At 37.7% G+C, this 26,546-nt stretch overlaps 1 protein-coding gene across 2 annotated transcripts in view; it reads left to right on the top strand.

Moving 5' to 3' along the window:
* LOC134742370 (ecdysone-inducible protein E75) overlaps positions 1–26,546 on the top strand; it is a 140,937-nt gene that overhangs the window by 75,328 nt on the left and 39,063 nt on the right. The window contains exon 1 of one of the 2 annotated variants that reach the window (XM_063675470.1): positions 8,836–8,968. The exons of the other annotated variant lie outside the window; for it this stretch is intronic. Coding sequence (XP_063531540.1) covers positions 8,872–8,968 — 97 coding nt within the window. The 5' untranslated portion in view covers positions 8,836–8,871. Of the gene's footprint in view, positions 1–8,835; positions 8,969–26,546 lie in introns of those variants that run through there. 2 annotated transcript variants of the gene reach the window in all.

Raw genomic sequence — 26,546 nt, 5'->3', positions numbered from 1 at the left:
GTGATTGTCCCGGAACAAAATGGTTAATTTACATCGAATACGGACCCTCCATGACCTGTATACGTATAGTACAGCATTATTCTAATAAATCTTATGAAACTTCATCAGGACACGTTTATACTACCTTTTTTACGTAGTAGAACATTATACGGGATAGTATTGGAAACACCGTAGTTATAGACGCAAATGCGATGTAACTAATACAGCCAATGTTACGTGTTGTCACGTGACCCACTGAAAAGCAGTGCATTTAACACCGTGTTACACGTGTGAAGCACAATTAGACCGCGGGCCAGGAACAGATTCCCATGACCAATCGCCTCCCGGGCGAAAACTCGTATAGTGGTTAACGGCTATGTATGATGAACCCTCGTGAACGTCAGCTGCCGCTCCGTTGGTTGGTTGGTTGGTTGGTTGGTTGGTTGGTTGGTTGGTTGTTGGTGGTTGGTGGATTGAGGAATAGCAGCAAATAGTCTTTAAAAAAATTTTGTCATCGCCTCCCGCTTGATACTTTGTCAGATGATAGTTTAGATGCTATTGTGAATAAACAAAATCGTCAGCCGATTGTATCGCTGTGGAAAGACCGTCAGCTGGTCACATGAACATGTAAAAAAGAAAATTCTTTTCAGTCATCGGCGTAATCGCCTCCCGTTTGATACTTTTTCAGATGATAGTTTAGATGCTATTGTTAATAAAACAAATCGTCAGCCGGTTGTAGCGTGGTAGAAAGACCGTGTTACGCGTTTCGGTGGCTGCCATTCCTCAACCCACCAATGGAGCGGCAGCTGACGTTCACGAGGGTTCATCATACATAGCCGTTAACCGCTATACAGGTTTTCGCCCGGGAGGCGATGACTGACGAAATTTGCGCCTGGCTCGCGGTCTAAATGACTTTTGTGTGAAGACGTAACTATTCACTTGTTCAGGCGCGCCGGCTACTTTTGTTATCTTTTTTTAAATGTTACGATCCGGTTTGTTGGTATAGTTATAAACATCGATATCACTTACTTTTTCAGTTAGTTACTTAGTTTTTCAGTTGCCATAATATGTAGATTTTTTAAACAAATCTGGTGGATGAAATTGTATAGGACAAACCAAAACAATAAATAATATAAAATATTCCGACATTCCGGTAATACATAAATATTAACCATTAAGCACTTATTAAAATTATTTTAAACGGGTCACTCACGTCACGTATTAATTAAGTCAATCATGCTGAATGGAGTAAAGGCAGATAGGGTGTTTAATCGAACACATCATTAAGCCTTAAGAGGAAAGGGGACGGCCGTTTCTCCATACAAACGTAGTCCCCATTTTCCTCTCTAGATATTGACATTATGAAAAACTTTTTTACTTTATTTGATGTATATGTTAACCATAGCTATGTCCGACCGTTGATTTTTTTTTCGATTTTTACTTTATTATAAGAGTTAGGGGCTTTTAAAAAATTGTATGAAACCTGTTTTTCGCTCCTAACTCTTATAATAATTAAAAAATCGAAAAAATAGCTATGTCGGGCATAGCTATGAGTAAAATACATCAAATTGTGTAAAAATATATTCAATAATGTTAATATCCAGAGAGGAAAATAGGGAATACGTTTGTAAGGAAAACCGGGTTCGAGGAGGTCGTCTCCTTTCGTCTTAATGCAAGCAATTAGCAAGTAGTTTTACTTCAATCGCACGTAAAGATCACACACACACACACACACACTATTTTTTGTTACAATTTTGTTTGCTACATAACATAATTGAATAAATGAAACTGTTTAGATAGATATTTATTATTTTTTATAGACACTAAGACGGCTATATCCTTGTTATAATTTATAATATAGTACTAGTTAACGTCACACAAATCATATCTCAAATGGTCGTATTGATAGAAATGTTTTGATAGTTTAGTGACGCTTGCTCTCGAGCCGCTCAAATGAAGGCACGCCTTTAAAATACCGGTTCTACAAATTAGTCAATTTGGTCGAAATCCGTGTTGGTACCCTCGTTGCCTTAATTGTTTTGTCTATAAATGCATTAGTGCTGTCGACCTCCAGTTATCAATTCGTTTACGACACAGTAAACTCAAATGTCATAATAAACAAACATGACACACGGAATGGAACTCATTTAGTTATGTACTGTTTATTACCTAGTCGTTTTAAAGTTATAGCCTGTGTTTGTTTACCCTGTAGTTAAAATATTGATACAATGTGGCCAGAGGCTCATCATAAATGCTTACAAATTTAAAAGTTCGGTCTTTAAACTCCTATTAATCATTTGTTTTTTGCCCAATTATTGTACTTTGGCGGTTTGAAAGATAATTCAATGCTAATCAGATGCAAACACTAAAATAATAGACCAATTAAACACCCAGTTACGATTGAGTGGTTGTAATTAATTAATCGGAAACGCTATGGTTGCATCGCTAGTACTCTCAAACCTGAGCATTGCTAAGACTCTACTTTCATGTGTCTGCAAATTAAAATATAATGGTTATCATTGTAAGAAAGTAGAGCAACGAGGTGATGTGTAGCATCAATCACAAGTGATCACAATGCGATTAGAAAGCGAATTGCACAAGTGATGCTCTCAGAAGAAAGCGCGACGGAGGTAGGAAAGTTGTATCGAGGGGGGGGGGGGGGAGGGGGAATTGCGCGCACGCAGTCGCAAAAGTAGTACACTTTCGATCTCAACTTGCGTCGGTGAGAGTTGCGTGAAAATGAAAGTGGTGGGCCATTATGGTCCACTTTCGAAGCGGAGTTCAAGAACCTCGTCAGCCCTGTCCTGAGCCTGTTTAGTTTTAATTATGTATCTACCGGACAACTTCATGCATAAGAGTGTTGTCAACTGCGTTAAAATAAGCTGACCCGTTGTATGTTGGTCGTTGAACGAAGGTGAAAGTGATTAGCGATTGAATAAGAATACTTAAATAATAACTATCTTTTGCTGACACAAACATAGACGTGTTCATCATCATTAGGCCTTGTGCATCTTTACAGATGATTTAAGCAGCATTTATGAATTGTTTTATCTAGCGACACCGTCGCTCTTGGCTATATAACCCGATCCTTGAACGGCACAATCGTCCAGATTTATGACAAATAAAAGTACATTGAAGGTCCACGCCGAGGCGACCCTCATCGCGCATGTGTCTTATTGCCCGTTTTCGGGCCAAGTCTTAAAACCAGGCGGTCTAGCATAAGTTGCGTTCTCGCGCGCGACTCCATACATCTAGCGCGACTTCAAGTATGGACTCGCGCGCGAGAACGCAACTTATGCTAGACCGCCTGGACCTATTATGGGTTTCGCGACCTCTTAAAAGGCTGTTCCTCCACTCAGCGCGGCAACATAGATGTGTTATAAAGTTTGAAAAAATACTAAATGACGTCTCTACACTCTGTTAAAATTGTATGTTAAATAATTTCCAGGAAACTATTTTATTAAATAAAAGAGCTATTCAAATATAATTAATAGGTAGGTATATCCTGTCCGATTTTGAAAAATTAAGTTCGCCATAGTTTTACTAGGGCGTACATGATCTTAGAAAAGCTGACAGGCTATACCTAAAAATCCTGGGAATAAGAAGATGCGTGATTGTGTATTAAAACCTAGGGATTCACTGTACAGATGTCGGCCGTGCTAGGGCAGTTCCGCCATGTAAGGATTGCACTATTTCCGAAAACATGGTTTCAAGTACTGATTTAGCTACCTAGGTGTAATAAATTGCATAGTTCTACACTGAGCAAGCACTCGCACGATCATACTACATCGCTGTTGTTGGCACAGAAACAGATTTCTGTTTACAAATATTTTGGTAATACATTCGTAGAATCCACAGTTTTCAGGGCGTCACGGTTAAACACAGGTCGTAACTGGCGGCAGCGGTCTCTCAAGGGCACCCCGACCTTATTTATGTTAATGGCAACTTTACGGATTTGTATCTAGGTAGTAATATATTTTATTGCACTAATTGCCCAGATATATAACAACTGAACTGTGCGCTACGACACACTACTACTACAGGCATTTCATGTTTAAGTCCTTGTTATTATTAGTCTTATTAGATTCGGCCGTGGCTTATAATTTACTTGCATAGAGTACGTTACGCGATTAAGTCTCGTGTTAGTTTAAAATTATGAGTGAAAATCGTGTTAGTTTAAATAATATATTCTCATTTGTGGTTTCATGAAATCATGTCTGTTTAGCGAAATAGTATATAAACAACTGTCGATGTACGTACTTCAGATTATATTCGATAGTATTTTATAATTTCCATACAGCATGCAATCGCGGTACCTTCGTATCGTGATAATTTAAAGTTCGGTGCCAGTCGGTACCCATACTTATACGGGGTTAGTTGCTGGATGAATGTGGAACGAGGATGGCGAGGGTGAGGTCGACGACCTGCGCTGACGTCATCGCTGCCCCGGCTCGAGCTTAACCCGAGCTCTGACCTCCTGCATATGCTGTACCTACTTGTACTTACTGTATGTGAAATAAGTATGTCGGTATGTCGAAATGGGAGGAGAAATGATTGACGAGGCTTGAAAAAAAATCCAGCTTTTTCACGATTTTGTGTGCCAGGGTTTTCGGATGTATCTTACGGTTCTTTCTGAATCTAAAATAGTATCTCAGAATGGGTTCGTATTCCCTTGTCACATTATTTGACCATCACTTTTCCGGTTATCAAGTAATCCTATCCTAAAGGACATTATGAAGTAGGTACTTTTTTGCAAGCTACAAGAAATTTAATATTATATGTATTTTGCAAGTAGGGCATAGATACTGGCGAAAAGTTTGCCGCAGCCGTTGGTATTTTCGTGTTTGGTCACACATTTATTATAATGTTAGTGAATCAACAAAAAAAACTCTTGTAAATCGAAATAGATAGAATACCTATATTACTAGTTACTGTAGGTAGTGTAGGTAGCTATTGTAAAGTTCACTGTTTTAGTCTCAAGATAACAAAATGAGAAAGGAGCCACAAACAATAAATCTTTTGTAACCACTACTATAGGTTAAACTTTTTTGCGTGTGCCTGTAGTGGAGAGATAAGGCGAGCGACTTTTAAGCCGGAGGTCATGGGTTCAACCCCGAGTTGTATTTACAAATGTGTTTCTTGGAACTTATGTACGAATTTTGTTTATATAATTTTCGCTGTATTCTCCCTCTTATTTGTCCCCGCCCCATATGGCCGCCGCCATACACGAGGCGGGGACAGATGGAAATTATTCATATTAACCTATTCCCATCTGTGTCCGGCGGGGACAAATGGGAAAATTGGGAATACACCATATTTACCGGTAGCTCCTTGATTTAGAAAAAACATCGCAACGAAATCGCTCTAAAGGCCTAGACCAAGGCCTAGTTTCTCCTGTGAATTCGAAGGTACCTAATCAAAAATAATCATAAGGGCTAATAAACAAGTATTTCTGTATTTTCCTTACTTTTCTTAGAAATAGGCAACCATACTTGTTGATCTCCAGGAAAACAAAGGCACAGTTGAGCCCGATAACGCGTGGTGACATAACGTCTCAATAATAATAGTCAATAACAGCAATGACTGTTCTGCACTTCCAAGGCTAGTACAATTAATCTTACTAACTGGGTCATAGGTTCCGTTCAATTGCTTTAGGTATAGAAGTTAGTCACTAATCGTCAAGTTAAACTGCGTGTCACTAGTCACTAGGCCCAATTTTATGAAATTCAAATAATTTAACATAATTCAAAATGAAACATCAAAATTATACGGACTAATCTCGAAAACTAATAATTAAAATTGATCGCATATTAAACTGGGCAACACCATTGAGAATCAATTCAGCTTAGTTGAATACCACTCGACATGGCGAGAATATGTGCACGTTTCACAAATACCTAGTGGCGAGATTGACATTAGATCATGATTAAGACTCAGACACTACAAACAGTCAAGAACAATGCTGACAAGAACATATAAATTTTACAATTGTACATGCCAACCGTTACTCATCTTGCCACTCTCGATCTGCCATTTATGTTCGACTTTATTTCTTTGGTGTTCGCCGAGATTACATGATGAAGACGTAGCTTGACGGCTGATAACAATCTGCTAATGTTGTGTATGATTGATGGGTGTAAGCAACCTATTTCGCACAACTTGTTGAGATGATCTATTGCATATATTGATCACGTGGGTATAAGTTGAACAAACGTAGCGAGTAAGGTCACTTTTGTAGGCTTTGTTTTACATAGAACCATTTGTTTACTTTTAAAATGTAAACTTACATATATTAGTAGTAGTAGTTAACTCAGCCAGCGTAGAAACTATACCTATCTTATTCTTTCTCGTCATCGGGATGAGGCTTGCGCGAGTTGCGTGCCCATCTTGGTCAAGCTCATCGCGTCGCTATAATATAACTTGTTACTTACAAGATACAGCTTATCTTTATCTTAACGATAAATTTCCTTTTGCCATGTCTATGTGACAACCCTAGCGTACAAGTTAATAATCAAGATCAAGTGCGGGTAGTTACGCGCGCAGCAAGAAGATGTTAATACAATTCCTCGCCAGTCTGCCTGTGATCACGAACGTAACGTCACGTTCGAAACGTCAGGCCATAAATAAACGTAAGTTTTTACGCGATTAAGTCCCGTGTTAGTTTAAAATTCTAAGTAACTCTTCAACATTTTCTTTAAATATGATTTCATCAAAGTAAAATTTTCCATGACTAAAACTCTGCTACCGGCACTAAAATAAACTCACACAACCTAGGTACATTTTATGTAGCCTGTCCGAACTGCATAATTCAATCATCAAAATCACCAGATAAACTGCAACCCCGATAAATTGTCAAAATATACAGCTTAGTTCACCTCACGTTCGATTACTAAAGCGATTAATTACAGCTACTAATTCTGGACTGTTACGATTCTCGCGTCTCGTAAAGTAGTCGGAGTCATGGCTGCTCTCCTGGCGGCATAATTGGCCGCCTTGGCCTAAAAACTGCTCTCCGACCGATTCGCCAATTCTAGATTTAGGTTTCCAGATCAGTGGGTTGTGCTGGCTTCCGATGGTCGCTGACAGCGATTGCTGTTTAGGCCCTATTTAATATACAATTTATCTGCGAAGCCGACATGTAAGATGAAGTACCTATACCTAGATAACGTAAGTATGCACATAAAAGAGTAATGGTGGTTTGTATGAATATAATTTTACATTGAATATCGGACTGATAATAAGAACATAAATAAGTAGATTTCTGCAACAAGAGTAGTTTATAGTTTGTAGAGCCTTTTTTTATCTCATGTTAAGTAAAAATTTCAATATTCGGTTAAATTCATAAGATTCTCAACGTCAATTAACGTATCACAATTATAACAAAAACGTGTTGGTTGCGTGCGTCGACAATAAATGGAATACTAATAATTCCAGCGCGTGAGCGGCTGCTACGACGCCGTAGCGCTCGTAGCGGCACGACCCCCGGAAAAGCGGCCGCACTGTGCTACGAAACTTTTCAATCCAGCTGCGTGCGTGCCTGCGGCTTTTCACTGCTTCTCGAGTTTCGAACTTTGGTACGTTACTCCGCTAGTAGCTAATCAATCAATGTCTTGTCTAATTGCAAGTTTTAACTTGTAATTGACGGTATTGTATAAGGCGGTAATGACGCCGTTTCAAGATGCGGCGACGATGTGATAACCACTTTAACTTTACGTATAACGAACAAGTTACTATAATTAAAATCTTACAAGTATTTTTTTTACCCTATGTCGATGGTAAAATTTACCAAAAACTAGTACCATAAAACCACCTAACTATAGTCCAAAAGCTCCCAATTATGGTCCAAACTTAACTATATGTGCCATTTTCAACCAAAAGGGTACTTATTGTCGGTTGGCAATAAGGCGCTATTTCCATATAGCTTCAATTCGAAATCAACCTTATCGACAAGTGGCAATGTGGTACCTTTTGGTTGAAAACGTCACATATAATAATATAGTTCTTTGTTCAGGTGTGACTATTATTTTAATGTCGTAGTTCTAACGCTAAATATATTTATTAATTAAATTTAATACATTTTGAACTCGTGGACCATAGCGCAGTACTCAACTATATTTGGGTGGTCTTAATTCGGAACCTTATCTTTTATTTTATAAGATTAAAAGTCGCCTTACTCCGTGAGTACCTGCACGGGAACTGTCAATATGTTCGTATACCTAGGTGTATAAATCAATGTACAAATATGCTCATTTACCAAAGTCCGTATGAGTTCTATTCTAAGTGTTTATTACCTAATGGTTTTTCACTTAACATATATGTCGGTCATGGGATCGGGACGGGATCTTTACTGTGGGAAAATATACCTACCGCAAGTTGTCTTAAGGTGTATTTTTCCGAACAATGTCGTATATACAAAACTTAGCAGTTTATAAGTTTGAGATAACTCTTACTTCTGACTTCGAGGTTTGGTTTCCGAACAATCATCTCCAACTTTTTAATTAATGCTTTGATTGATTACAAGTATTACAAATTAATAAATTTACAAAAACGAATTTACAAAAATTACCTAAAAAACAAGAACGTGAAAAATTTGCTTGTCGTCACAATAATTAAATTTTAATGTAAAGGTACATAACCGTGTTTTAAAACAACCCTTAACTTCAAGCATAGCTATAGTTAGGAGCTTAATTCTGGTAAGCTTATTTTCACTTTCACCACACCTGTACTTATATGAAATCTTCAAGAATATAAGTCATCCTCCAGACTTAAAGATACAATTTTAAAACAATCAGCCCTAAAGTTAGTGGTCGGCGCGCGGCTTAGGGGCGGGAACCCCGCTTGACTCGCTGACGGCGCATTCGCGCCGCACGCCGCCGCCGGCCGCACGCGTGTATGATCCCCGCCGCCATGACCGTCACCGAGTGCCGCAAGTACGAGCCCTGTCAGCAGCCGTCGGATGCCGATGTCCTCCTCGGCAGGGTCCTGGCAGGTGAGAATTATATCACCTTGCATCACCCGTAAAAAAAAACCCGCGTCCACTCAGCTGTGGCTTTTGTTTTTCAATTACGTCACACGTTACAACATGCTCATCAATATTGATAGTATAATCATGTTAATGTTACCCGTTGTTTGTGGTCCTTCCTGATGAATGTCTTGATTCAACTGTAAAATTTTCGTGCCATTTTTTTTACATCAATATTGAATGATAGTGTTATCATGCAAATGTTATCATCTAATATTAGGTTGCTTTTAACCAAGAGTGTCTTAAAACGTAACATTTGAAGATAGTTTTCCTATTATTTTCCAGATATATTTTAAATTAATCATCTTGCCAATTATTCATGATTTAATCGATTACGCACGAATAACTTCAAAAATCGAAAGTTGGTGTTCATTACTAATTCATAGTGTAGAAAAATAAGTATATATATCTGGTAGGGATAAACGTCCTTTTCACTTTCCTGCGACACGAGGCGGGCGGGAGCGGGGGTGCGCGGCGCGGGCGGGGATCTGGGTCAAGCAGAGTTCGTTGCCCTCGGCCTTCCTAGCTATATTCGATGGCGCTAATCACCGCGCCGAGCGCGCGAACGGCGCCGCATGTACACCTCTATGTTAACGTAACATGTATGAAAACTAAAATGGTTTTTGCTTAGCAAGCGTAGTCTTAGTCACTTAGTCTAGTATGTCTAGTATCAGTTCGAGTTCGCAAATACAATCTAAGCCTAGACATTTAAAAAAAAATCATTACCTAACTTGATCAATGCTGAAACTTTTAAAATTTAACGTCGATACAATGAGACAACAAATTATATTTGCATTTAGATCAGACGTAATAGTAATAATGATTGTGATGATGTTTTAGTTTGCATGACGTAATCTGGTTCGGTTCGCGCGCGCTCGCAGCGAACGCGATCGTTTCGCAAGTATAGCCCATCGCTGAATGCCATTTTATTTTGGAGGCCGCGCGCGCTCCGAGGGCCCGTGGTCAACGGCCCCGCGCTATCTAGGTCGCCTCAGAATAACCTAGAGCCGATACTCTAATAATAATCAACGCGGAGCCTTGGGACATACAGCCGTCCTACTCTCACCCGCGACACCTGCCTACATGCGAGCAACTCTACTCTTTTCGCAACACTTAGTATGTGTAACTACATGCACGCACACCACGGCGAGCTTCGACCGTCTCTTTTCCTCTTAACGCAATATAAAGAGGGAGTAAGCGAGCCATCTTGAAGTTTCTAGATCTCACCAATATCTACTACATCGACACAGTACCTTACTCTTACTAATAATAGGTATACGTTTACATAACACCTGACTTACATTCTGACTGTTGCTTTGCCATTTGGACCAAAAAGATTTTTGAATAGGTGCCAAAGACTTACAGTGCAAATCCTTTGTCTAGTACTGGAAAATAAGTAGCAAATTCTTATAACATAATAATGAATACTTTTTTCTTTTGCTTATCTATTAAAGTATTATTCATTCAACCATACTAACCGGATATCGGTGGCTCAAATAGTAATGTTCTATTGTCTGATATAACTGATTAATATAGATAAACTCCATAATGAAAGTACTTAGTAGCACTTCGTAGCAAGAACCGTAACGTAAAGCTCGTAGAGGTGCTACGCAAGTTTTTTAGCATTGTCTTTCTTATCAATAATGTTCGGAATACAGGATAATTTGAAGAATTATGACATGTTATTTTTTGGGTTATATTAGTTTGACCACGCTATATTATTTTTGGAATCCTATATAAATTTATATTAGTATAAAACTTATCTTGGGATAAAAACCAAATTAGTTAATATGGTGTGAATAACAGGTAAAACAATGCGCTGACAGCCGTCGTCTCCCTCACCATTGAAAACTAAAACAAGTAAAACTCATATCTCATCTGGCATTAGCACACTTTATTTGAGTTGGTTTGGTTTATAAAAGTGTGATGTTGGCGCGGCGGTGGCGCGGGGCGCGGGGCGCGGGCGGCGGTCGGTATTGCGATCAAGGCCCCGCGAGCGTTCACCTCTCGCAAATGGGTCATGCTTACCGACCCGGCCCTCGTACATAATAAATAACCGTTTTAAATCACTAAATCCGTCCCTGTGACGTCAAACTATTTTATAATATGCGCGATGGAAATATCTGACTAACGTTATTTTATTAATGAATGATGATGTCCAAAGATCGCTCCGTTTTCTGATATTAAACTTTATCGCCGTAACTGTTAAGGGTTACTGTAGGTACTTACTTAAATAGTAGCAGATATTATTTTCAAATAACTAATTTATTTCAATTTACAAACATTTTAGTAATTATAAACATTTATAAATAAATTCTTAAAAGCATTTATCATATCAGTACGTAGGTACGATTGAAGTGATATCGAAAGTAAATTCCGGTCGGGGTCTTCTTCTAAAAGACAACCAAGGCTGTATAGTAAAAAATAAGGTTATAAATTAATGTATGTTTAATGTATTTTTATTATAATGTACAATGGTTATACTTAAAAGCCTAGTATAAATAGGCACTGAGTTTAGACAAGTCATAGTAAATTTAGTAACCACTGTAAATTTACTGCCATCTATCGGCATACTTAATTAATTATTAGGCACATATGTAACTAATAATATGTATAATTTTAGATTAAATAAGTATGTTTCCCTATGTGGAACTACGTTGCCGTGCCCTAACCTAACGGGGCGTCACATGAACAGCTTATATTTAAGAACACCTGTACCTGCTATGTGATATGCAATAAATGATTTCAATTTCAATTTCAATTACTTTAAAACTAAAAGTGAAGATTTATAAAAATACGTTTAAATGTATTTAAATATGGATAAATGATTTTTTTATTTGCATTAATTATTTTTATATGATTTTGACCCATGTTCTTTAACGGATATGCGTTAAAATTATAAATAACAAACGAAACTGTCAACGCCCTCTATACGAGAGTAGGCCGAAACTAGTGGCGCCATCTGATCGATAATCAAATTTTCGTGATTTTCGAGGCACGTTTTTTCCTTAGACTGTATCCATCTATTACGGAGTTATATCTATCTTTGTTTAGATATGTGTATACCTACCTGCCCTAGGGTGATTCAAACTAATCACTATGTTTATTTTTTACTCTCACCATTTTTTTATAAATTTTTAAATTGATATTTGGGGGTCGCTACCGACGTTTGAAAATTTGTGAAGTTAAAGAAAGGCGTTATTTGTCGTAAATTACGCCTTTTATTATGTAGCAATCATGTTAACTATTATGATAGGTAAATATTGTCATGGAACATATTAAAAGCAAACCATATCCCACATCGCAGTAAGTACGTATTTAAAAAAAATGTAAAAGTTGGCCGGTGGTACTGGTGGTAGCGAAATGTTAATTAAAAATTCTCAAATTAATTATTAACTATTATTTTAGTAGGTAGGCTAGGATGAAATAATGGGGTGAGAGTTAAAAGAATTAAAACAGATTTTTTGAATCACCCTAACCTGCCCGTATCATGTAACATAGGCTACTAGTTGTCTAAAATGATGATATGTATTACCGACTGAAATTCCAAAAGTAGGTTCTTAATTCGGCTGTATTTTTTTAATGCTTGTTACCTCAGAACCTCCGTAATTTTTCAAGCTTTTTTAGAATATGAATATTTTGTTTAAAAGATATACTCACAGTTGGTCCCATTTTAACCAAAATCCGTTTCTGATTATGGAATCTATGAGGAATCGATGGAACTCCTCAAAGTTTATAAGCATATACATATTAGTTTTTGTATTGGCGGTTTTCATGAACAAATCAAGCATAATAATGCAGTGGAGCTTGATAAAGTGGAACTGCTGATGATTCTGATGAAGACCAGAACAGAACTCCTCAACAACGTACGTTTGTCTTCTTCTTTAAGCTGTTGACTGTTTTGTGAAGTCGTATTTATATTAAGCCGTATTTTTATTAAGCGAGATATGTTGTCCTTCCGGATCGATCCCACCGACTGGGAAAGGGAGGCTGATGACCGCGACCACTGGAGGAAAACCCTGGGCAAGGGAGCAGCTGCACACGATAAAGCATGGCTTGACCTCCTTCACACTAGGCGAGAACTAAGACACCAGCGCGCTGATTTCCCACCTTCATCACCGGGCACAACATTCTCTTGCCCGCTGCGGTCGCGGCTGCCGCTCTCGCATTGGACTTACTAGTCATTTACGTAAGTGCCGCAGTGTTAGGGACGCTGTTTAAACCATCATTTAATAGATGTTGAAGGCCAATGATGATGATGATGATGATTTTTCCAATTAAACATTATTTGGCGTGAATATCAGCATGTGAATACCTAACGGGTGCAATGGGTAGAGTAATGAAATACTCATTATGAAAAAGTGCTCCGTATAGCAATGGGATCGATTTCACCACTGACATTTAAATATGACGTAACAACAGTCTAGGTTTTCGAAAATACAAAAACTATGAAAATACAACCGCATGTAGGTACATTTATTAAAATCGCAATACACTTACATTAAATCGCACTCAGCATATTCTCAGTCGGCAATTAAATTTCCACTGAAACAAAAGCAATTAAAATGATTGGTGTTAATGTTAACATTCTTATCTCTAATGCAATCATGTAAAAATAAATGCGTAATACGAATCCCGAGAGGCATTGAGAAGAGAAGACCAGAGAGCGGCAGAGGTAGAGCGGGGGGAGGAGGGCGGCAGCGGGTCGACGAACGCGCCGCCCTGACCCCAATTTGGTCCGCTTTAGCGTCATACCGCGGACCTCGCGTCCAGGCACTCGGTGGAAAATACCCATTGCAATAACGTTTCGACACAACAACATAAGGCCAGGATTACACTTGTAAGTTTTACTTACGTAAGTAGGGACACAGCTATATTACAGAATGAAATATGAATATCGTTATCTCATTCTAGCAAATAGCTTTGTCCCTACTTACGTAAGTAAAACTTACAAGTGTAATCCTGGCATAATGAAAGATTTAACTGAATATTGCAACCGTTACAGAAACACATACGTTGCATATCCTATGTGGATTGTGGTCGAATTTTAACCACTGAGTGGATAATTTTGCAGCACCGAAGGTCTCAATCTATTGTAAAATTGATTGTCCAATTATAATTTTGATCATTACTAAGAATTGGAAATTGGCAATGCTTGGAACTGCACATTCATTAGGTTTAATTGTATTTGCTTAATATAAATATAATTATTTGCTAACTTTTTCGTGCGGTTTCCTCATAACCCGATAACCTAGTCCCGCCCATAGCAGCGGTCCACAAAATCGTCTCCATTACCTCATTTTTTCTGTTTCATTTTCGTAGCTCTTTAGTAGGCCCGCATCCTTACTCGACTTTTTCTGTTCTCATTTTTAAACGCTTTTATTGATGTCTGTAGGTCACGTAGCATTTCAGCCACTTTAGCGAATCGGGTTAAGCTTAAACGAGAGCACCTTATAAATTAGAGGAAGCTGAAATATGAAATAAAAATAAAACGTTAGCACACTACGTTTTTATATATCCGTTGTTCGGTCGTTCTATAAAATAGTAGAGAGGAGGTCCCTTTGTTTGACATAAAGTTTTAAGTCATAATGTATTTGTTTGTCATATTTATTATCATTAGTCCTAAAATTGAAACCGTTAACTTTTAAAGGTAATAAGTTTACTTAAAAGGTAATCCTATAGATAGGTTAGGTTTGTTTTATGGCAATCCTTAAAAGTGACACGTTTCTGAACCAAACAAATTATTACTAACGAAAATGTGGACAAACAATACATTACGACTTAAAACTTTATAGGAAACAATAGAGACACGATAGTGGAAACCGTAAAAGCGAGTTAATGAAATAGCTGCTATGCATACGGTACGGAGGTGAGAATGTATGAAGGCAGGCAGTGAGAGCGATAACCATCACACGTTCATTGCAGCGGTTATATAACCATCGTATCATCTGCTCTGAACTATACAATAAGTAATTAATTACCCAAAAATACTATACATAAATGTAAACCATCATGGGTGCTAAATTGACGTCAATGGACATTACATTACGTGTTGTTAAGAAAATTTGTCAAGTTTTTCGCGTGATAACTGAATAAACCTGCTGATTAGAACACGATAGTCCTCTTATATTTATTATTTTTGCCGCGGTTCAGTGTATTTAGAAACAATGAACTCTGAATGTGGATATAAACAATAGCAATAAAGATTATATCTAACTAGGTACATGTAATAAGAGATTATGAAAATTGTATTTATCCCAAAGTTACAACAGACAGAAACAAGATAACAAAAATCTAATTTTATGCTTCGACGCTTACAAAACTGGGTTGAACTTTTGACAGCATTGAGAAGTGAGGGAATTAACTAGATGATTAAGTGAGCCGTGAGTCGGTGAGTTAGTGAGTGACCTAGATGTAGGCTCGACGGGAGTGCGGCCTACGTGCTCCAAATACCCCGGAGTAGGTTAGGGAGCGAGGTCAACGAACTCAGCCCGCCCTTTCTACACCCGCCGAATTACAGGAATCATGAAATTTAAACTCGGTTAGGTAAGTTTCGTTGTTTGTTGTTTTCAATTGATTCGTAACTCAGGACAGGTAACCTTCTTCTAATTCGAATTGAAATAGTAGGTAGGTAGGTTACATGATCTGATTATATTATTTACTTATAATTTATAATTATAATCTATACAATATACATAAATACCTTTTGCAAGATAGGTACTACGAGACAATAAACGAAATCTACTTAGATATATTCTAAGTAACCTAAGTGATAAAATAGTTTGAAAAAAAATTGCTATTTTATTTGTTTTGGGTTTAACTTCTTTTTGACCGATACCTTATAAGTTTTGTATCAGCATTAAAATAAATTCTTAAATTTGTGGCCATCGTGTTATATGTTGTATATGTAACCCATTCAATGATCTCCCGTTTTCGGCTTAGACAGCATGTAGCGGAACAAACAAGATACTTTGTGGAGCGCGAGCGCCACCTAGTGTCGAGTAGCTCGCGACGGATACGTCTGCTAGATGTCGCTAGCTGTCCAAACTCTGCTGTAACAGCTGTTATTGTATAAATTCGAAAGTTTATTGGCGACTTTTTACACGACTGCCTAAAAAAACCGGACAAGTGCGAGTCGGACTCGCCCACCGAGGGTTCCGTACTTTTTAGTATTTGTTGTTATAGCGGCCACAGAAATACGTCATCTGTGAAAATTTCAACAGTCTAGCTATCACGGTTCATAAGATACAGCCTGGTGACAGACAGACAGACGGACAGTGGAGTCTTAGTAATAGGGTCCCGTTGTTACCCTTTGGGTACGGAAACCTAAAAAGGAGTGTATTGTTTTCAGGGTTCATGTTGTATGTGGGTATGGGTGGGTACGTAAGATTATTTATTTCATGTAATTTATAATATGTAGACAGTCGTATAAAATAACAGGATAATATAAATATACAAAATTTGACGAAGTTTACCGAAGCTGACAAAACAGCCGAATAACCAAACTGTTATTGGTTGTGGAAAGATTCAACACTGTTATCGTAAACATATTACGATAATGATCTGAATAATTTTTCTTATGTGTTAATAAAGACGAACGGACGGAGATGAACGATATTATGATATGCCTAAATAATAATTCAAAGGGTAAATTCGCAAAAAGTTGGGTGGGTGCTTAATATATCTCGTATTTAGGTATTAAATACTTGTTAATATTGAGTTACACTAATTGGGGTTTTATGTAAACCCTGATATGCAAATAATTTGTATACATTAAAATGTCAAAATTTACTTTATAATTTGTATAGGTATTAATGAGGTCGTCTCAAACTACCCACATCTGCGTGAGCAAAACCGCCATCTCAGCAAACAGGCTTCAGAGCTGGGCACTAAAAATAGCGGAAGTGGGCAAACCACCCCGCGGGCCGCGGCGACGGGCGACGGGCGAGGGTGGCGTGGCCGTGAACTCCAACGACCCTTTGCCCTATACCCCGGTGTACCCCCTCCCAACAAACTAGATGCCCCGCTATCTCAACTTACTGTGTTCGCTTACGTAACCGAATTTATTTCCTTCTGCGTCCTTACTTTGTTTCCTTTTTTATCTGTATTTTGCCTCACACTCATATTTTCATGTTGCATGATTATTTATACGATCCATATACTCTTTTTCTTACGCATACCTATTATGTATTTCAATTAGCTGTTATATTTATCATGAGAGCGTAAAAAGGAACAGAAAAATATTAGCGGAATTCGCTCGCGCGCAAGTGGGAAATGTTGTGATATTTCAGGGAAGGGAAAGGGAAACCTAATAATGCATATACTGAGGGCTGGGGGTGGTTAATTAGAATTATTAATCTGGGTGGTACTCCCATTGACGTCACGGGACGCATGCGCGAGCGGCCCACGCGCTAGGTCCGCGGTTTCGCGCCAAACCTTCGCCAGTCGCGCGCCGCTCCTATCCTAACCCTACTTTGCTTGAGTTGCCAAGACATGGACGCGGGTCCGCGAGATCAACTTGCCGGTGAGTTTAATGAACTTGTTTTTAATAACGTCGCGAGTAATGTTAATTAATTAGATAACGAACTTCAGTCCTCCATCGATCGCGGATATTATAAGTCATATATAGATTAGTTGATCTCAACTACTCTCAACTCAACTCATTTTTAGCTTATGTGTTTATGTAATCGGAATGTCGTGAAAGAAACTTATTCGAAATTGTAATTGGAAAATATTATCTGTGAATTTAAATTTGAAAAACTAATCTGTCTGAATTGAGTTTAAATATGTTTGGCCATATTTAAAATTTACTTTTTTTATTACTGCGCTAGGCGGTTTCGTACAGTTTAGAATTTCAAGATAAAACTTTATTTTAGCCTTACCCCCACCCCCCACCTTTAGGTATTGAAGTACACTGTAAGGTGTAAACACGTCAAGCCTTACTTGTTCATATTTAGACACCAGTTAATTTCATTGTCTCAATTTCTAGTAAATCGGTCCATACTGTCTATTATACGATTTATACGTCAGTCTACTAGGTGTTTTAACACAACAACAAGTTTATTCCCAGTAAAAAAGGAAGACCACAACTAAAATTCTCCTGCATTTATGACCAAAGCTTATTAAGCTTAGTAATGCAATAAACTTCGGTAAGTAAGTAATACTTCTCAAAATTTGAAACATTTTGCAATATTGCCTCAAAAGCAGTGCACCGCCATGTTAAAATTAATGTGGAACAATGTTCTAACACACGGCCTCAGTTAGGGTGTTGCATGATTAAATTTTGGTCAGTTGGGGTGTTGTGTAGTAGCTAATCCAGTTGTTGCGAGGCTAGGCGTTCGATCAGTCTGATGTATGCGTTCACACGCTTATAGAGCGGAACCTGTTAGCTCACGGCGCGGTCACCGCGCTCCATTGCACTTTATGCATATTCCATTGGTGCATTGATATCCGTTCCACTTTTACGCATGTGCACGTAATCGGCTATATAATTGTTTTCAATACATATCGGTTCCTGTGTAATAAATGCATCTAACGATCGTTTCCGAGTTATGTGAATATTCATTAAAATGAGTAATTTAGTTAGGTGTTCCGTCATCTTTGTTCCTACTTAAAAATTTAAAAACTTGAAATATAAACATGCTTCTAAGCGCTACTTGCACTAACCCGGGTTAACCGGTTAAAACTGGAGTCATCATGTTTACCAATACAATTTGACACTGGGTTAAGGGTTTAACGGGTTAACCCCGTGTTAGTGGAATGGTGCAAGTGGCGCTAACTCGTTTTAGAATCTACTTGTATTCACTAGGTACCTGCTTAGTGTTTCACGTCGTTGCTAAGAAAAAAGCACCAAACAAGCCTGTGTATTTGATCACAACTCCAATCCCGGCATGTGTTCACAGCAATTTCCTTCAGCGCTCTGAAAAGCTTTTGAGGCAAATATTTTTCTAAAGCGAGACTCGACGGCGGTCTACACGGCTGCAAATAGGAAAATAGGTGCGCGCCGGTGTGTGCGTAGACTGTAGAGTACGTGGCGTGGCACTATGCACTTGGAGTGCATCGCTCCCGGCGAAGAGTCGTCGCACTGCATATAGGCCACTGCACGCGAATGCCCGGACCCTCTCCCCGCCCGCCTCCGTGCCTTCGCGCGATTTTCCTTTTCCATCGCGATCCTCGCTCGCTAATTCCAGCGGTCACGTAACAAGGGCTCTTAGCGCCTTTCTCCTAGGGCGATTGAAAGTTCATGAGAAACTAGCTTTAACTTTTATTAACTTATAAACGTTAGGTAATTTCAAAAAGTTGTTAGTTTAGTTACATTTTATCAGACGTGTTTAGGTACCTACTTTTTACATATTCTATATCAGGACAATGTCCGCACTAACATCACAATAAATCGATCGTTTTATAATTGTGTGTTAATTATTTATTTTTAAATGTTAGTATTGTAATTTGTGATTATTTGTATATTGTTTCTTTTTCTTTTTGTATTTTCTCTGTAAGTTAGCAGTGGTTTGGTATTTGACTGTCATACTGTTTAACTTGTTTGATAAAAAATAGGTAACTTGTTAGTTGACTCACATGGGATTGCATAAAATATTTTTAGTAAGGTTACGTCATATTAATACTTTACTATGTAGTAAGGTAATAAAATTAATACGTCACTTTGATAATGCGTCATCGGTACAGTTGTAATTAGTTACTTCTACAATGCGTAACTTTCGAACCCCAAGCAAGCTTATCTTTTTAAACGGTAGCATCATAGTATTTTTAAACTAGAATAAACAAAACTGAAGACGTTTAAACGCGGAAGCCCCGTCACCATTGCGAACGCCTGTGCCCTGTCGAGTGCGGGTTCATAGCTCGCTGTTCTGGGTACTTCTAGAAAGCCGTAGGTGCCGGCGGTGTCGGCCGCAGTTGGGCCATTGCAGCGGCGCGCGCGCGGATGTAGTTACAAGTTCCCGCGGTCGTTGGCCGCGCTGCGTGCACGACTCCCCTATATCGGCTAATGTAACTGTGGCGCGGAAACTAATTCCGACCTGACATATGTTAGCCGTGCCTTACAACCGATGTGCCGCATATGGTAGCTGTACTAAATGAATCTTTTGATGTCGTTGTCGAAAAATAACGAAAGAAGAGACCCAACAAGAGATCAAAAGTCGAGTAAGATAATAAACTGAACTTAATTTTACTTGGATAGATCTAATTGGAATCGTCGAGTTACATAAGTGTTAGAGCTACGACTAGGAAATGCAATAACCGGCCAAACTTCATAACCGATTTCGGTTACGGTTATGACCGAAAAATAACCGAATTCGATTATAATCGGTTACGGTTATTTTTGGCAAAAAATGATAAATTTGCAATCAAGTAATATAAAAATACGAAAATAAAGGTACAGTATTAGGGAATGTGAGTATGTCTTCGTTTTTTAATAACACAAAATACAGTAAAAGTGAAAATATGACCTTGGACGTGATACAATATTCAATCAAAATATTTCATAATTTAGGGAAGTAAATTCGGTATATTTTCGTTTTCGAAGTACACGAATGACAAAAATTATAGTCAAAGGCGTCACAGCCAAAAAAGGCAGGATTTTGTAGTCATTAGAAGATCAATTCGTAGAATTTTAGTCATAAATAAATAACCGAAAATAACCGTTACCGATTATTCAAGATTCCAATAATCGCTTATGAAATTTTGTCAAAATAACCGAATATTATGAGCCTGCAGCAGCAAGAAGGACGGAAACATCCGATACAACATTCAAGCGTCGATTGAGAAACTTTTTACTGGACAACCCATTATATTCAATAGGTGATTTTTTTACATAACTGTATAATTTATAATCATACCATTTTTGACATTTTCTTTGTTTATTATTATTATTATTAAATAAATAAATAAAATAAATAAAAATAAAAATGTTATTTATTTAGGTATCAACCCATTACATTAAATTTATACATGCTAATCTGTATTACATTTAACTATTCTAAACTAAACTAAACTAAAATTTAATAATCTAACACTAATTAAATAGTTGCAGCGGAGGCCTTGCTCATACATATACTATATATATTATTTGACGATCCTTCTCAGGGGAAATTTTTCATATAATGTATAATTAATGAAATTAATTTATTTGGATTATTTTGCTATTATTTAAATTTATTTCTGACAATCACAATGTAGATTCTTATAAATTGACATTAATGTAATTTGTACTGTAATCATATGTAATCTAATCTATTTTGGTTACGGTTATAACCGATTTGCATTCCCTAGCTACGACTCATTCCGTTCAAGTTGAACATTTGTAAAGTTTTTCTTACATAAAATATACAATTTGAATACCTACCTTATCCAAAGATGTAACTCAAGTCGTAGAGCTCTAACACATATCACGGTATCTTGCCATCTCGAGAGATGCACCAAAAATATGTATAAAAATATGAAAATGTAATAGACAATCAGAATGTGTGAACGCGGAAACGTTTGGGTGCCGTTATGTAACTGTATTGAACAATCCTGCGCCCGCGCCGATAGGGCGCCTGCGACACGTCCTGCATTGATGAGCACTAGGTATCTAACGAATTAAACATATACATATTAAACTTTGAGTCTATTTTATCCACATCGATATATTGTAGTTACTACCTACCTAATATTGTAGTTAGGTATGTCGTCAAAAGTTCTGTTTGACGAAGTGTTTATGTCTGTCCCAGGTAGCAAAATGACGTAAAATGACGTCATTTTGCTACCTGGGGTGTTTTACATAGGTATCCTTATACATGGTACCATTTGTATGATACATTTTAATCTAAGAAAATAAAGCAATCAATTGCGATGGAAAAATAGAAAATGGTTTAACTTAACTGACCGTTTTGAGCTTCTACGAAGCACGTTGTTTACAAGTAGGTACGCCGAGCTAACAGAATTTTCCATAAGGGTCTGCGGGCATAACCAGCTAAAATTGCACCCGTCCACGATGTTTAGATAAAAGTGTTTGGAAAGTGACTGAATGGCGAGGGTGGCAGGGAGCGGGGGCGGTGAATGACCGCGTACATCGCATTGTCGTGCGCCTAGCATCGACACTGTCGCTCCATTCTATACACCACTTCAGCTTTGTACTGCATTATCTACACGCTCTTCAACAGAGGTGATTGACCTCCGTAATCCAACTTCGAAAACTACTAGATTACACATAAACAAAGATTATTAAAGTATAAAATTAAATCGAAATCATTGACCTTTAAATTCGGGACGCAATCCAGTTCTTTGAGTTCTTATATATTTACGAATATGTTTGCAAATTAACTTTATTTGAACGCGATAAGGCTGAAAACGTGTTATAATCGCGTGTGGCGAGTAAACTTAGCTGCTAGTCGATTACCCCACTGACGTAAACGCCGTCCTTGAAACGAATTTACAAACACAATATTATTGTACACATAAAATATACCTCTGAATAGGTCAGTCACCTCTCCAGGCGGATTTCTATATAGGTACCTACGGGCGCTCCACACCGCCAACGCGATAAAACAATAAAATCTAGATTATTATTATTACACTGTTTTGTTCAGCTTAGTTCTTTGTATTTAATTTAAGTCATTCAGAATACATATTTTAATGCTTTGTTTTTAGTTTTTAAAAAGTGTCCCTCGAGGGCAGAGGGGAGGGGTGTAGGTAGCAGTGCTTCCAAGGAGATGTATAAAACGTGTAGGATCGGCAACGCGCGTTAATTCCTCTAGAGTTGCTACCTAACATCAGGCCGCACGCTTGTTTGCCGCCGTCATGCTATAAAAAAGTTGTCATATTATCCACCAGTTCACAGATAATCATGATGAATATTCAAACTCTCATGAAATTTTCAATTAGTAGTAGTAGTAATCACTTTATTGTACCTACACAACACAGGTTTACATAAAATTTGCAGAAATAGAGCTTAAGTACAAAGGCGAACTTATCTCTAAAACCTACTTTCCTTCCTAATAACCTCTTGAGTAGATGAGGGGAGAAGTAGAATAGGGTAGGTGTAGTTGTAGGAGAAGTATAATAGGGTAGGTGTCCAGCAGGATTTGACATGAAATAAAATTTAATACGTACATACCTATATATTTTTATATTTTTTCTATAGTATTATATAATTTAAATTATCTCACTTAGTTATTGAAAAGCTTTCGACTTTTAATCCAGATACTTTCATTTCATGGTCTAGCTGACTACAGGTTGTACTGTTGGCTTTGTACAAACATAAGGAGTAATATCAGTGACATACATAGCTCGCGATAACAGGGCCCGCGATAAGCCCAACAAAACATCGCGGTACATTGACCCAGAACTATATAAAAATGTCCTCGATTGTGATAATACTGATAATGTGACAGTGACATTATGTGACGTGAACACGCTGTAACCATAATAATCCACGTGTAGCATGATTTAACCATTTGCCATATTAAATAACAGCTGTTAATCACATTTATTACGCGTTTGACGCGTTGTTTATGTTAATATGTTTACAATGTCCCGGCGATTCCGTGAATCGGTTTCCAGATCGCCCATTAGTGTTATGCCGGTGCTAATTGACTTGTACGGCAGATCGTTGACTCGAGGCCTAGCAACAGTTCCAACAACATCGTCACCATGGAGACTATATAAAGGAGCAAAATATCTATGTATGAAAAGTGCCCATTAAAAAACATTAAATAGGCAGCGCCACGCCACCATACACCGAAATGAAATGTCAGACCTAGTATTTTATATAGATGTGCGCCCGTGACGGACAGAACATATGCAATGCGATAAAATTAAAAACACGTTTTAACATTCCTGACAACATACCAAAAACAACCTACGTAATTTGGTCGGGTTATTTGTTGTGGTCGGGGTATCGACCACATATGAGTTTTAAAACGTTAACACTGCTGAACTTGAGGCAACCTAATGCACTAACTGCGCGACATAGCGCATAACTATGCCGCGTCAAGCTCCGGTATGTTTGTTAATTGTGTCGATGAAAGAGTAACGTTCTCGAACTCGAGCTGGAAATGCAGTTGGACGTTGGCGGATGTCAACTTTCTCGCGGTTACGTAACTTGCGGAGAGATGTCGGTACTAGAACGTTCGGAGTCATCGACCACGGCTTACGAAACGCACTCTCTGAGCCACTCGAATTGTGCGAGATAAAAATGCTTGGCGGATGTTAATATTTTTATCCATTTGAATTAATGTACTTATTTTAATCCGAACAGAAAAGAGAGTTCGCAAAAAAATCTTGGCAAAGCACTTGATGTGGCAATTGATTGAGAATGTGACATTTTTGTTACGGTTACCAATTAGTATAGAATGTCGTTCATTCCTGATTTTGCTGCTATTATATCACATTTGTCTGTCCCTTGTTAATATCAATTAATATAGACGCCGGATACATTCACGGCCACGTGGAGTGGCGCTTTGTGCGAAGCCAGTCAAGAGAAGCTCCCTTCCTCGTTTATTATTTGACGCGTTTGATATGCACTGCATTATCTATATTATAACCTAATTTATTCAACTTCGTTATGAACTCAGAATAAATGTTTATTAATGAATTAAATTATAGTGACAACCGACGGAATTTTAATTTATTCTTGTTATCCAATTTATACATAAAAATGTATAGCCCTAAAGGTCCACGAATTTAATGACACAAACTTTGCAAAACTTCTGGCGTATCGTTTGTTTTTATTGCCCTTGCATTTATACTCGTATTTTGTAGGTGATCCTAACTACTTATTCAGTTGTAAACAGTTTTTTTAATGTAGTTATCTGGGTCTTTTTTTCTTATTGCAAATTCTTCTAGGATGGCATAACGTTTATTCTCTCAAGCTTAGCTAGTTACCTACAAAGAAAAGATATTTATATACGTTAAGTGATTGGTCACCAGTATGTATGAAGCCGAGTAATTAATTGTTTAATTGCAAAGACCTACTGATTTTCCTGGCATACACGATGTTTTTTATTTTTATTTACTGGTTACCATTAGAAGTGGTTATTGATTTAATTTTTTATTAACCGTGGTTGGTGTTAACAAGAAGTGTATCGTGTAAGGTGGTCGCTCGCGCAGAGGTCATCGACCGCCGATCGGCGCGCCGGCTTTCACGACACGCGTAACACTGTGTAACGTCAACGTCTAACACACCTAATACTTACACCAACATGTGTTCATAATTAGATTTGTGTTTTTACATTTTACATTTTGTGTTAATAACATGGCAATAACTGGTTCATTGTCAAATTAGTTGAAAATAATGTTCTATGGCCACTGCCATAGAAATATTTTTTCACTAAATATGGTCCCTATTTTTTGCAATTATATTCGGAATTAGTTAGACATATGATTGTTCAAAAGGGGTAAACTTGACTTTACGGGAAATATAGGTCTTGATAACTATCGTGAATGTTGGGTCAAGTTTAAAAGCCATGTCTACTTCACCAATAAGCAATGAAAACACTAAAACACTGTTTTATAAACAGCGTTATTGTGGGTTCAATCACATTATTTCTAATGGAATACGTTAAGTATAATGGAATACACATCATCCAGCAGGAAGTTATCATAGCAAAGTGTTCATTGTATGCCCGGATTGGGTTACCGTTGAAACTCACATATATTGCATAACACCTCTGTAACACGGTTGTACAATAAAGAACTATCTTATCAAAGAGGTCAAAACCAGAACAATTAATTGATTATACCTATTTGCTTTCTTCTTATCTATTTTGTAGGTCAGTAGACTAGTCAATATTAGATTGCTTGGTTGCCCTTTCTTAACTAATACTACGTATCTATTAGTGGTATCGAATGTTATAGTTAATGAGTCTACTTGATAAAACTTGTCAACAGAAAATATGTACAGCATTGATATTCTCCAACTATTTCAACCTCCAATCGTTTTATTTAAGTACCAGCCTACCATTATTAATTAAGTTATTAGTACCTAACTATAATAGTATTACCATTAAAGTCATAACAAGCAGATATAATTGTTTAAGTTAAAAACTACTTGCCGATAGTAGCATCGGAGAGGTTCTTACATATTTTACCCATCAATGACTTACTAAATTACTAATGATTACAATGACTTACTAATGATTCCTTTAAAAATAAAGACATAATAAATAAACAATCCTACACAGATCGACCTAGCCCCAAACTATTTAAGCCAAGCTTGTACTATGGGTATATACTAGACGACGATATACATACTTAAATAGATAAACACATACTCATATACATAGAAAACACCCATGATCGGGGAACAAATATCCGTGCTCATCACACCAATAAATGCCCTTACCGGGATTTGAACACGGGACCATCGGCTTCGCAGGCAGGGTTACTAGCCAGACAGGTCGTCAAATAAAGTTAAATTTGAAAGCTATAAAATATCGTAAAGTAGCGAGTAAATAGGTGATCGAAAGGTCAGTGTATCATGTTTACGGGTACACTCGGTTAGAGAAGTGAAGGGGTCGGCGCCGACGCACGGCACGCCGACAATTAT

The sequence above is a fragment of the Cydia strobilella genome, chromosome 6 (assembly GCF_947568885.1).
Source record: "Cydia strobilella chromosome 6, ilCydStro3.1, whole genome shotgun sequence".
In the NCBI taxonomy this organism is placed as follows: Eukaryota; Metazoa; Arthropoda; class Insecta; order Lepidoptera; family Tortricidae; genus Cydia; species Cydia strobilella.
Note: the sequence above shows the minus strand (reverse complement) of the source record. Positions and strands in the feature narration are given on the sequence as shown.